General features: G+C 49.6%; 2 protein-coding genes across 3 annotated transcripts in view; both read right to left on the bottom strand.

The window, feature by feature from the left end:
* The window catches only part of TNFRSF8 (TNF receptor superfamily member 8), a 39,919-nt gene extending 34,682 nt beyond the window's left edge, over positions 1–5,237 (bottom strand). For both annotated transcript variants that reach the window (XM_073316668.1, XM_073316667.1), the window contains exon 1: positions 4,551–5,237. In XM_073316668.1, the coding sequence (XP_073172769.1) occupies positions 4,551–4,616 (66 nt within the window). In that variant the 5' untranslated portion in view covers positions 4,617–5,237. The remainder of the gene's footprint in view (positions 1–4,550) is intronic.
* Positions 5,238–9,001: 3,764 nt separating this feature from the next.
* LOC140900132 (uncharacterized) lies at positions 9,002–11,449 on the bottom strand. The gene is made up of 2 exons (XM_073316828.1): positions 10,273–11,449; positions 9,002–9,587 (listed from the first exon to the last, which is right to left on the bottom strand). Exons 1-2 carry the CDS (start codon positions 10,814–10,816, stop codon positions 9,142–9,144), a joined length of 990 nt encoding a protein of 329 aa, XP_073172929.1. The 5' UTR covers positions 10,817–11,449; the 3' UTR covers positions 9,002–9,141.
* Positions 11,450–13,541: the final 2,092 nt, after the last annotated feature.

Raw genomic sequence — 13,541 nt, forward strand, 5'->3', positions numbered from 1 at the left:
GACAGCCTGGTATCTGCATCCCCCCTCCCCACCAGGCAGGAGAGGCAGGGCTGACTTTTCAAAGAAGGTTTCAGAGTAACAGCCGTGTTAGTCTGTATTCGCAAAAAGAAAAGGAGTACTTGTGGCACCTTAGAGACTAACTCAAATAAATTGGTTTGTCTCTAAGGTGCCACAAGTACTCCTTTTCTTTTTTCAAAGAAGAAATTTCTGAGGTTTACTGGACTCCAACTGGACAACTCCCCATAGTTGTCCCTCACTTGGAGGATTCAAGGGGCCAGAGCTCTTGAAATCACAGAACGCTGCGTCCTTCAACCAGGGAGGCTGAACTTAGGCAAAGATTGTAACTCGCTAAAATTAAGTTTTAATCTTATAAGCGTATTTTTGCTTTTGTTTCTTTGTAACCCCTTCTATCTTTACTCCTAAGGTTCGGTATCACTTAAACTTTCTGTTTAATAAATTTGTTCTACTTTTACTGTAAACCAGTTCAGGGCTGTGATTCAAATAAGAGCGCGTTTGTCAAGCCCCAGTTAAATTAATGAGCTGCAGTGTATTATCTCTTTAAAGTAGCAATGAACATAATAACCTCTGAGAGTGTTCAGTGACAGGGCTGGGCACTGCAGGAAGATGGCTCTGGGGAACTCGGGAGTCAGGCTTCAGTGTCTCTTACCTGCAAGACAAGGACTGGACTGGCCCAGTCCTGAAGGGTTTGCTGGCAAGACAGACAAGCTGATGTGTCAGAAGCTGCCACACAGTTTAACAGCAGCAAAACCCTCCATCACTGAAGCAGAGAGGGGTAAGGTGGTGACTCAGTTCTAGGAACCCCAGCAGCCTGTCACACTGTTAGCTGGTTTGAAGGAAATTCGGGAGGAGGCGCTGTGGGGTGACTCCGCAAACAATAAGTGGGTGGTGGAAGCCAGGGCGGGACCTACAGGCTTGTATGCAGGCTGTTGATGTCTGGGCTGTGAGTCACAGCAGCATAGCATTTAAGGCACCCAGAGTTGCAGGTCAAGGGGTGACAGAGCCCCTTTCTGGTCTGGGTTGAGCCCCAAAGCCTCACAGTTGGATATTAGGACAAACTCTGTAGCAATGAGGATAATTAAGCCCTGACACAGATTACTGCAGCAGGGTTAGGCTAACCCTAACCCTCAGCAGGAACCCCTTCTACTGGAGGTTCAGAACAGATTAGACCAGTGGTTCCCAAACTGGGGTTTGTGAATCCCTGGGGGTTCACGGAAAAAAATTCCCTAATGGCAGAAAGAGCTGTCTCTAGGGTCCCTGGGAAGCCAGTAGCCCAGAGCTTTGGGGACTTCCAAGAGCTAAGCAGATCAAAGCAAGCATATCTATCACACTGAGGAGATTGAAACTTCAAGCTTCCGTATACGAAATGGAAAGGGAGGTGGATATTTTCTGCTGCTTTTAAAATTAAATGGGCGGCTGGTGTTGTTTTTAAATTATTATGAAGAACAAGTTGAAGCTTTGTTGTAATGTGGGTTGTTTGCCTGGACTGCTCAAGACCTGAATGCTTGTGTAGGAGAACTCTGAGTTGGCTTCTTACATCCCTTCCTACTGTTCCACATCTGATACTCCTTGATGAAACATAGGAGCCAGAAGCACCAGTAAGGGGGGTGATGAGGGTCACATGCTGTCCCCCCCATTAGCACGCCCCCCCCCACAGGTCCCTCCCCTTTTTTCCCCAGCAGGGCCCCCCCACATTTCTGGCAGTGCCCTCCCAGGCCCTGGGGTACACAGGGGCTTTGCCTCTACACCCTGTTTTTTCTACTGGCACCTCTGATAGGAGCCTTGTCTTCTAACAGGCTTAATCAAAAGTGATACAAGCTCCACAAGTGAGATCTTGGAAGAGTGTTGCTGTTTTCATAATGTAATAAAAATATGGTGATGATAAATAATAATGAATAAATAGTGTGTAATAAGCATGTCATAAAAAACACATTTTATATTTCCAGGATTACTGCTTTTATAATTTATGCTGAGGTCAGGGAGAAAATCCTTGGAAATATTCATTTTTAGGAGGGGGTTCACCAGACTTGACATTTTCGTGAAAAGGGTTCGCGGATTGTTAAAGTTTGGGAACCACTGGATTAGACAAACACCTGTCGGGGTGGTCTAGATTTATTTAATCCTGCCTCTGCTGGGAGAGGGGAGGGGGGGGACAGTGGCAGGGGATGGACTAGCGAACCCTTCCGGACCCACATTTCTATGACTCTTTGAAAACGAGCACATCTTCTGCCTGGGAAGACCGAGCCCTTTGGATATCAGGTGGATAATACGTTTGTTCGAGAGCATCAAGGTTTGTTCCTCGCCTTCACTCTTCCAATGCCTGCAGGCACGTGAGCTATCCCAGTGGAAGCGAGGCTCCTTCCCGAGGTAGAGCAGATCTCAGGGGGTTATGCTGCATTTGCGTCTTGCGCTGACTGAACTCATTAGTTAACATTCATTTGAGCTCACAGAAAAAAAAAAAGTGTGGTGGTGAATCAGGGAGATGAGAAATCAGTTGGCTACAGATGAGTAGTACATCAGAACGAAAAGTATATTACAGTAAAAAAAAAAAATACAAAAAATGATCATCTACCAGCACTAGCTGCTCTGGAACTGTCTACAGAACCATTCCAGCAACACAACTGCCTCCTTCTTGGGCTCCTACCCAAAGGCTGAGAACACCGAAAAGAATCCTGCCCAAGCCTACGAGTGCAACCAGATAAACTTCATCTGTCTCATGGGGCATGTGGAAAAAAAGATCAATAATAACTGTTAACTGGATGTAAACTAAAGACCAGAAAAACAATTTAAAATATAAATAGGCTATGAACTGCCAGACACTAAACAGGAGCATATGAATTCCAGTAGTGCCTCAGGCTGCCAGCAAGAGTCATCACACAGAAACACAGTAAAAAGACTATTCTTGGACCAAAGCAACCATAAGCTCTGTGACTCCAGGTTTTAACAGGCATGGGATAAGTAATGGCTGGGACCTAAGTCTGAATATTGATACTGAATATTAGAAAAGCAAATGCACTCTCTCTCTCTTGCAATAAAATAATCATTGTGCACTGATATAGCACCTTGCACCCCCCCTTCCCCCCCAAATCAGACTGCAGACCATCAGGCCAATCCTGCAATCCTTAGGTGAGTAGCCCCAAAGATTGCCCGGGTGAGTAGGGATTGTAGGATCAGGACCTATATGTATAGGAATCACTCCACCTTAAGGATGAGAGGATGGGAGCCAGATCACCATGGTACAGTAAGTTGTGTGAGTGTGGGAGGGGAAATTACAGCTCAGGGCCACAGGGCAAACCCCTACTTTTATCAAAAGGGCCCTGAGGATCTGCTAACATCAGTGCACAATAGGCAGGAATAAGTGTTCTTAAAGGTCTGATCCAGAAGGCCCACAGGCTTTAGATCTGGCTTTGATCTCTCTTTAAAGATCTCCAGGCCCACAAAGTTCTGCTGAAACATTTCTCCGTAATTTGCAATGACAGGCACAGCATACATACAAATGACTCATTCACATGGGACTGTTTGGGTTTCTCTAATATTTCCATTGGCAGGGGAAAATCATTAGGAGGTCAACTTGGGGCCCTCATTCCTGCAATGCAATCACCCATAGGCTTGACTTCACCCAGGCAAAGCGGTGCACAGCCTCCATGATCTTACTCCCATGCATGACACACATTTATAAGCGTGCACAGGATGAGGGCAATTGTTGGGAATTGCACCAAGCGAACCCTGTACCCAGATACCTGTTATCCCATTATAACATGGTACCCAGGACCAATATTAACTGAGCAGAGAGTCTAGGTCTCCTGGGCTGAAATCAAGAGCTTTAACAGTCTGAAACCACGGATCAGTTGGGGGGGGCAGAGACACAGATGATATCTTTTTGAATTTCATTCAATGCAGAAGCCACAGCCCATTCATGAATAAGTTACTGCAGAAAGGGGATGGATGGTCCAATGAAGGAGCAGTTTTCTTTTTACACTTTGGGGAGATCTAAGTCAAGCCCGAGTTTCTCAGCTTGCAACCGAGCCTGGGCCAGACAGATTCCCCACAATCCCCGGGTACGTGGCAAGGCTTCTTGGGACGGCATAAGGAGGACCCGGGGCGAGCTTGCTTTCCCCAGAACATCGGGTGCCAGCTGACGAGCCAAGGGCGTCTGTGGTTTGAAGTTAATAACGCAAGAAGCCAACCGATAAATAAATCCGGATCCTTTGCTCTTGTCTGCCAGCTCTCCGGGGCAGGCATCAGGCCGCTCCGGGGCGGGCCCCCCACGCTTCCCGCCCGTCCGTAGCACCTTCCTCTCCAACGGGGAGAGCCCACCCCACCCCGGGGCGTGATCCCCCTGGGGAAGCAGCCCCGTGAGTTGCCCCCAGCTTCTCTGAGCCTATAGGCGCGCTGGGTCCCCCGTGCCCCCCGGCCCAGCGCTATTGGTTCGGGGGGAGACCGGAACCCCCCAACCCCCCCCCGGCACAGCCCCACGCCCCCCCCCCGGCACAGCCCCACGCCCGGCAGGAGCCCCGGGGCAGCTACCCTACCTGCGGGGGCGCCGCCTGGGTCCCCCGGAGAAGCAGCAGCAGCAGCAGCCGCCCCCGGGCAGCCATCGGCCCCGCTCCGCGCAGCGGCAGCCGCGGGAAGGTCCTAGAGCATCCGCGCGCGGGACTCCCGCCTCCCGGGCAGGGCTCCCCGCTGGCCTGGACCGCGCCGAGCACCTGGTCCCTGGAGCGAGCCCCGCGTCCTCGCAGGCGCCGGCAGCGACTTTCTAGCTCGAGCCGCGGGGGCGGCAGAATCCGAAACCCCGAAATCACACCGGGAAAAGGGGGTTGACACAGCGTGTCACTAGCCCGGCCCCCTCCCGCCCTGCTCCCCGGGGCTACCCCCGGCGCGGCGGAGTCAGAGCCTGGGCTCACCCAGCATGCAAATTGCAGCCGCTAGGAAGCCTACGGGTTTCACCCCTTTGCCCGAAAACAACGGGCTCGGCTGGGTCCGTTTCTCTCCCTTTCCCCGTCCCTGGCAGCAGGGAGCGGGAACAAAGAACCGCGGAGCCCGCCCGCCCGCAGCCCCTCCTCTCTGCCCCGGGCTGGGCGAGTCTGAGTCCCCCGCAAACTCCTGCTCCAGCCGCTCTCTGCCAGCCTGGAGCGAGGCTCCCGCAAGAGCCCACACGCGTTTTCCTCCGGCTCCAAGGGGGGAAGCGAGCTCACAGCCGCCTGGCAGAGTCTGGGTGCTTCAGCTGATCTGGGAGGGACCCGTCCTTCCCCCCGGGGCTTAACAGGGCTCGGGCTTGATTTTACAGCCAGCCCGGCTCAACGCCCTCGCCCTCAGCCGGCTTGGGAGCCGGTCTAGCTGTCAGCAGGGCTGGTCCCATTGCCTGCAGCGACCCCAAGCACCGCGGGATTAGCTCTTAGCCCAAAGGGAATGTCAGGCAGGCCCCTCGCTGTTCGGCTCTGCATGAAATCTCTTCTGCAGCCCCCCACCCCCGACGACAACAAGAAGAAGTCTGGTAAAAACAGCCTCCTGCCAAAGAGCAGGACAGGCAAAAACCCTGAGCCAGGCAGTAAAGTCCTGAGAAGCTGCATTTTCATGACGATGCTTTTTTTCCTTTTCATGTGTGTAAATTTCTGCTGAGCAAAAGGTCATCACAGAATGAGCGGAGGGTAATTCGCTGCTTGAACCCAGGTGTGCAACAAACTCACTTAAACCAGCCCTGTAATTACCCGACATTTCGCTCTCCTGCAGCAGCAAAGTTCATTATGCAAAATGATAGCACTTTCACTGAAATGGCTTTTGGAGTCCTTATTTAACTCCCCCCACCCGCCCCGGGGGGGGGCGCTATTCAAGAGTCACCCCCCCTCCACAATCACATAAGCACCTAGTTAACTGTACACACCTGAGTCATGCCCTTGGACGAGTGGACTCAGGTGTGTTCACAAGATCGGGCCCTTCCTTGTCAGATGAGTCTGTTGCTATTTTTAAAAGCAATGGTTTACATTTAAAGATGCCCTCTAATGCTTTCAACGGAACACCCATTTATTCCCAGATCTCCCACACAAACTGAAACCTAAAATAAACATAGGCCCCTAATTTTCAGAGGTGACCTTGAGCACTGCATGGTAGAGGTCACTGTTCCATACCAGCATCTTATCCAGTTGAGCAAATATGTCCTGGCTTCAGTCTCAATTATAAACGTACAGAACACAAACTGGCTGTGGGTAGCAGGTGTTGGAGGTTTGGGGACAGCTGAGTGGTTGGGTGGGATGGTGTGTGTGTGTGTGTGTGTATTGGGCTGTTAAAATCACTGGCCAGAAATTTATTTAAACATTATGGTAGGTTGCATGGTTTTCTTGGTTCATAGATTGTAATTTGAAATAACAGCCCCTAGAATCAAGGTTGCTGGGTTGGGTTATTTTTGGTTTTGTTTTGAACTTGAATCAACATAAATACAACAGCAGAATTTGGGGATAGGATGTGTGCTTTATTAGGACAGGCACCAACATGGGATTGCCTCTGCTTAACTTTACCTACATGAGTGGTCTTATTGAAGTAAGCGTAGGTAGGTAACAGAAGGGCCCCCAAGACCACAGTACCTGGATGCTCAGAGAACAGGTGTCTAATGTCAGGCAAGTGCTTAAGTCTTTCCAAGATCAGAGATGTGGAGTTAAATCAAATCAAATCTTCATTGAATGCGATGTGTCAGTGTGAAAAAAAACCCCTGAAATGGTCACCGACCACTGTTCTTGTCTATTGTGTGAGGTAGGTTCTGCATTAAATAATACCATTCTCAGAGTGGGTATTCCAGTCCTCGTGTTTTAAATAAACACATTTGATTCAGACTGTGTGTGTTTTGATTATATTCAAGTGAATTACCAGGGACTTTCTGAAAGGAGCCATACCAGGAACTACAACACCCACCTCTGCTTCAGCAAAATAAAATTATTTTTCTCAAAATGTTCCATTCATTTCCTAGAAAATAATCCCCTGCACTGAAGATAAAAACAGATGTTAAGGACAAATTGTTTCTCCAGTTCCCAGTTCTCCAAAGGGCATTTTAATCCAACAGGCAGAACGAGAAAATCGTTGGGAGCACAATGTATTATGGTTTATAGTACCCATCTACTTGTATATGTCCCTCTATTTAAACACTTCTTAAAATGTGCATTTGCCGATAAATAGTCCTTTGAACTCAATGGTACTACACGCAGGTGCAAAGTTAAGGCTTGGCTACACTTGCAGATGGAGAGCGCTTTGAGTTAAACCAGCCTTCGGTGAGCGCAGGAGGGAAAGCGCTGCAGTGTGTTCCCACTGGCAGCTGCAAGCGCACTGGCGTGGCCGCATTTGGAAACTTGCAGTGGCATCGGGAGCGGTGCATTATGGGCAGCTATCCCACAGAGCCCCTCTTCCCATTCTGGTGCTGTGGCTTGTGGGAAGGGGGCGGGGCATTCGGGGTCCTGTCCCAATGCCCCATGATGCATTGCTTCGCATCCCAGCAATCCCTGTGATTCTGATCACATTTGGTGCCATCTTTCAACGTTTTTTGTACTGCACACTCTGTCTTCTCTTTCGGTCTGCAGGAATGGATCCTGAACTTGTGAGGAAAATGCTGATGGGTCGACAAATTGCAGTCGAGTTACTCCTTAAGCTACAAACTGACAGTGAGGACTCCGACGACGTTATTGACTCGAGTAACCCCTACGACACAAGATTGCTTGTGGCATTCATGGACATGCTCACCACAGTGGAAAGCCACTTTGGGGCTCGGGAAACAAGCACTGAGTGGTGGGATCACATCGTCGTGCAAGTCTGGGATGATGAGCAGCGGCTGTAGAACTTTCGCATGAGGAAAGCTACTTTCATGGGACTGTGTGCTGAGCTCACCCCCACCCTGCGGCGCAAGGACATGAGACTGAGAGCTGCCCTGAGGGTGGAGAAGCGGGTGGCTATTGCAATCTGGAAGCTGGCAACTCCAGACAGCTACCGATCAGTCGCTAACCAGTTTGGAGTGGGAAAGTTGACCATTGGACTCGTGTTGATGCAAGTTTGCAGAGCCATTAATCGCATCCTGCTCAGAAGAACCATGACTCTGGGCAACATGCGTGACATTGCAGCTGGCTTTGCACAAATGGGTTTCCCTAACTGGGGAAGGGCAATAGATAGGACGCATATTCCAGTTCTGGCACCAGACCACCTAGCTTCCGAGTACATAAATCGGAAGGGGTATTTCTCTATAGTTCTCCAGGCGCTTGTGGATCGTCATGGGCATTTCATGGATATTAACGCAGGCTGGTCCAGAAAGGTGCATGACGCATGCATCTTTCAGAACACTAGCCTGTTCAGGAAGCTACAAGCCGGGACTTTCTTCCCAGACCAGAAGATCACTGTAGGGGAAGTTGAAATGCCCATTGTGATCCTTGGAGACCCAGCTTCCCCTTTAATGTCGTGGCTCATGAAACCCTACACGGGGAGCCTTGACAGCAGCAAGGAGCGGTTCAAACAGGCTGAGTCGGTGCAGAATAACTGTTGAGTGTGCTTTTGGCCATTTAAAGGGCCGCTGGTGCTGTCTGTATGGGAAGCTGGACCTGGATGATGACAACATCCTCACAGTTATAGCCACGTGCTCTACCCTCCATAACATTCGTGAAGGGAAGGGTGAAAGCTTCGCTCAGGCATGGACCTCAGAGGTTCAACACCTGGAGGCTGAATTTGAACAGCCAGAGACCAGGGCTATTAGAGGGGCCCAGTGCGGGGCTGTAAGGATTAGGGATGCCTTTGAGGGAGCAATTCGATGCTGAAAGCCACCAGTAATGTCTGGTGCCCTGCACGGGAGTGAAGTGCAGTGGTTCCAATGCTAGTAGGCATCTGTGTTTGCTACGTATGATGCACTGACTTGCAGTGCCTGTTGCTTTCCTGGGCTACGGTATCTTTTACTTAATGCAATAAAGAATGTTTTCAAAGTAAAAAAATTCATTTATTGAAAAGAAACAGAACTGCTGGGGAAACAGAAAGGGCATGTTGTGGGACGAGGGAAGGGGGCAGGGTGGGGAATGAGACAATCACAGATTTGCGTAAGTCCTGTTATCATATTCAGCTTTCCTGGCTGGAGTGCCGCGCAATGAGTGCTGCACTTCAGGATGGCTATGCTGCATGGTGATGGGGGTTGAGGGCAGTGGGTAAGGGTTGTAGTTTGCAGGGCTGGGTGGTGAAGCTACAGGTGTTGGAGGCAGCTGGTGGCAATAAGAAACCAGATGTTGGGGGAAGTGGGCTGGTGGTGACATGGGAAAGAGTTTTGGGACAAGGGCTGCGGGGGGAGGGGGAGGCAGGTGCTACGAGCACCTGCATCGAGTCCACTTGGTGCTCCATAATGCTTATGAGCCGCTCCGTGCTTTGGTGCCGGCAATCCACATTCTGCTGGTGGAGCCTCCTTTCAGTCTCCCGCCACTCCTGTACTTTTTGATTTTCAGTACGGGACTGCTGCATGACTTCATGCAGCAGGTCCTCTTTGGTTCTTCGCTGCCGCTTCCTGATTCTTTGCAGTCTTTTGGCCATTGATAACAGGGACGGCTGCGATCTCAAGGTTGCATCTGTAAAGCCAAAATGCAACACTTAAGAGAGGCAGCATTGTTCACACCAGACAGAGCAATGATTCTGCCGTACTTAAAGACAAGCACAGTGCACACAATAGCAGAAAGTGCCCGTCCCAAAGTGAGCGCACATAACCCACAGGAGCCCCAAAATGATAAGTAAGCACAGGGGCAAGGGGGACTGATTGTTTCAGGGCTGTACTGTCCTCTGGGGTTGGTTCTGTGCCTTGGGGAGAGCCAACAGCTGCAGGGGGCCCCTATACTGAACACTGTCCCATTTTCCACAGGATGAGTTCGACCTGAAAGATCTCTCGCTTCGGAGGGTGACCAGGGAAGCAAGGGAGGGTCTTCAACTGCAATGTGGATTCTGCCCTGGCCCATATGCAGCTTGCCTGTGCGCAGCAATGGTCCCCCCGCCCCTCACAGCACAGTGGTGCAGACATGTTAGCCTGACTGGGACAAGGAGCACAGTAGCTCTGCCAAGGAACCTGCACAAGTGGATTGCCCAGCTTCTGTATGAGACTTTTGAAGAGATCACTGGGGCGGATTACCGCGATGTGAGAGAGCACATCAACGCCCTATTCTGCATCTAGGCATGCACCCAGCCCCTTACTTCTCTCTGCAGCCCTCCTTGCCCCAAGAGCCTGCACCAAACAACTACCTTCCCAAAGCAAAAGCCACTTACTGGGCACCTCCTCTGCTGTTTGTTCTTCCCGAAGCACCGTCCACTGCGACTGGCTACCTTCCTCCTGGCTTGAAAACAGCTCCTGGTTGCGTGCATCTAGGGATGCCGGGCTGTCCTCTGGCTCTGGCCCCACTGTCTCCTCAGCACCCTCTCTTCTGCTTTCTTCCTCCTGTTTTGTTGAACTCTGCACTGCTACAGCTTCTGAAGTGTCCATGGTGGTCTTCAGAGTGGAGGTGGGGTCACCCCCAAGTATCACGTCCAGCTCTTTGAAGAAACGGCAGGTTGCGGGGGAATCACCGGAGCGGCTGTTTGCCTCCCGCGCTTTGTGGTAGGCATTCCGCAACTCCTTCACTTTAACCCTGCACTGCAGAGCGTCCCGGTCATGGCCCCTTTCCATCATGGCCCTTGATATCTGCCCGAAGGTATTGTAATTCCTACGGCTGGAGCGCAGCTGGGACTGGACAGCTTCCTCCTCCCAAACATGGATGAGGTCCAGCACCTCGCCATTGCTCCATACTGGGGATCGCCTGGCTCCTGGAGGCATGGGCACCTGGAAAGATTCGCTGAGAGCACGCCACGCCTAGCTGAGCAAACAGAAAGGGGAATTTCAAAATTTCCAGAGAATTTAAAGGGCGGGTCTGACGGTTGGTCACCTGAGGGCAGGGCAGCAGAGTTCAAAGCGATGACCAGAGTGGCTAGCACAGGCATTGTGGGACACTTCTGGAGGCCGATCAGAACGCATGAAGAGCCCAGGGCACCCACACTGGCACCGTGGCACTCCAGCGGGGTTGCAGCAAGCCTTTTGCTTCCCGTAGAGGAGGATTACCAGGGGCGCTCCAGCCATGGAGTCTGGGTGCTCTACTTGCCTTGCCAGTGTGGGACACCTCAGGAGTTAGGGTGCCCGGGGCTGATTTAATGCACTCTGATTTGCAAATGTAGGCAAGGCCTTACTTAAATGTGTAAGGATTTTCAGGTGGACAGCTTTGTTAATTACCAATGCTATTAGCGCAGTGCCAAGGTCAATATTTTGGCAGAAGTATGAGAGAGAAAATAATTGAGAAAAGAGGCATCATTCTTAAACACTGACAAATGGAAACAAGGGAGCATTCTATCAAAGGAGACAGTTTAAAATACCATCTCGTGGGAGTGTTGCCAATGACTTCTGTGAGTACAAAAAGAAAAGGAGTACTTGTGGCACCTTAGAGACTAACCAATTTATTTGAGCATAAGCTTTCGTGAGCTACAGCTCACTTCATCGGATCAGACCCAAAGGATGTACAATGTTTGACTCTTACTCACATTAGTCTCAATGGCTTGCAAGGAGCCTCTTGCTGGAGGTAAGGGCTATGCTATGTGCAGGCTGCAGAATCAGGTCCTAACACAATATTCAGTGAACACGGCCTTATTACATTTGCAGGTCAAGGATTCTTGTGGCTACAGTGATACTCAAGGAAGGTATTTGCAGCTGAAGATCATTCACCAAATTTCTCCGTTGCCATCCCCCTTCCCAGTTTTACCAGGGGAGAGCTTCCAACCTGAGGCCCTTGGAGGATCACACTTGCTGTAATATCACACAGGGAGGGAAGTGGCAGCTTGTACAGTCAGTACCCAAACCATTTAGCGCCGTATAGGTGAAACCCAGCATCTTAAACCTCTGCTGGAAATCAGTTAGGAGCCAGGGCAGATCAGGGGTAGTGGTGTATTGAGATCATATCAGGAAACACCACTTAGGCCTGGTCTACACTAGAAAATTAAGTCGGCTTAACTATATCGCTCAAGGGTGTGGAAAATCCACACCCCTGAGCAGCATAGTTAAGCTGACCTAGCCATCACCCCTCATCTAGACAGCGTGTCTACACTTCTGTCAACCTAGCTACTGCCTCTCAGGGTGGTGGAATAATTATAGCCATAGGAAAACCCCACCTGCTGCTGTAGGTAGCCGCTAGGCTGCAGCATTTCAAGTGTAGACAAGCCCTTAGCAAGTAAAGGCCAGATTTTTAAGGTGTTTAGTTGCCTAATTATGTAGATAGGCACATCATGTGATGTTCAAAAGCAGGGTATGCTTAGCTGCTTCTTTAGGTACCTAGATACCTTAAAAAAATCTGACTCCCCCCAAGTGGCTGCATTTTGTACTCACTGCGGTTTCCAAACGATTTGAAGTGGCCACTCCCTGTAGAATAGTCTCATTGACATCAATTGGGCTAGGTCAGTTTGCTCGGTCAATCATTCCAGGAACATCATTCCACAGTATTTACTGTAGCAGGTGTATGGAGATGTTGCATTTATTCTTAATTTTCAACTTTCTGCAGTTTGTTTAAATTCAGCCAGGTGTTCAAATCACCTGCTGTATGTTAAATATTTTCAGGTCAACTTTGATAACGTGATCTGTAGAGTGCTGTCAATTCTCCAATTTCACCCCAGAATGGGTGTCCATTATGGTCAGACTTCACTGTAGGAGATGTGTTTATTTCTCTTATTTTATTTCACCACAGTTCCAACATTTGTTTATTCTTACTATGTCACGCTAGCTGTTGTTTGGGATCTCATAAAAATTTACCTCCTCTTGAACTGGATTTAATGTTGTTTACATAGGGATGTTGCTATTTCTACATATTTTGATCCTGAATTGTCTAGCATAGGTCTTTAGCACACAAATTACGCAATTTTTCATTGAACTTTTAAGACTTGATACTGCATCTCCTTTCACACCCAGAACTCCAACTTTGGTCACAGAAAGGGAAGGGGTTGGGTTGTGCGAGGAGTGCTGGGTTGGATCTTTATGGACGTGAAAAGACAGTTGAATGCTGCAGTCTTGGATATGTAGCAATGTTCTTGAGAATTAAGAATTGCACAATACAAAACTCAGGGGTCATCACCCCATAAAATTAATAGGCAGCAAGTTTAATACAAACAAGAGGAAATACTTTGTCAAAATGCACAATTAAGTCATGAAACTCATTGCCATGGAATGTTGTGATGACCAAAAGTATAAATGGGTTTAAAAAAAAAAAACTAGACAAGTTTATGGAGGATAGGTCCATCAATGGCTATTAGCCAAGATGATCAGGGATGTAACCCCATGCTTGGAGTGACCCAAACCTCTGATTGCCAGAAGGCAGGAGGGGAACACACAGGTGTATCTCCGCAAAATTGCCCTGTTCTGTACACTCCCCATCAAGCATTGGTACTAGCCTCTGTTGGAGACAGAATACTGGGCTAGATGGACCATCGCTCTGACCCAGTGTGGCTGTTCTTATGTAATAAATGTT

Source organism: Lepidochelys kempii, chromosome 18 (assembly GCF_965140265.1).
Source record: "Lepidochelys kempii isolate rLepKem1 chromosome 18, rLepKem1.hap2, whole genome shotgun sequence".
NCBI classification, from domain to species: Eukaryota; Metazoa; Chordata; order Testudines; family Cheloniidae; genus Lepidochelys; species Lepidochelys kempii.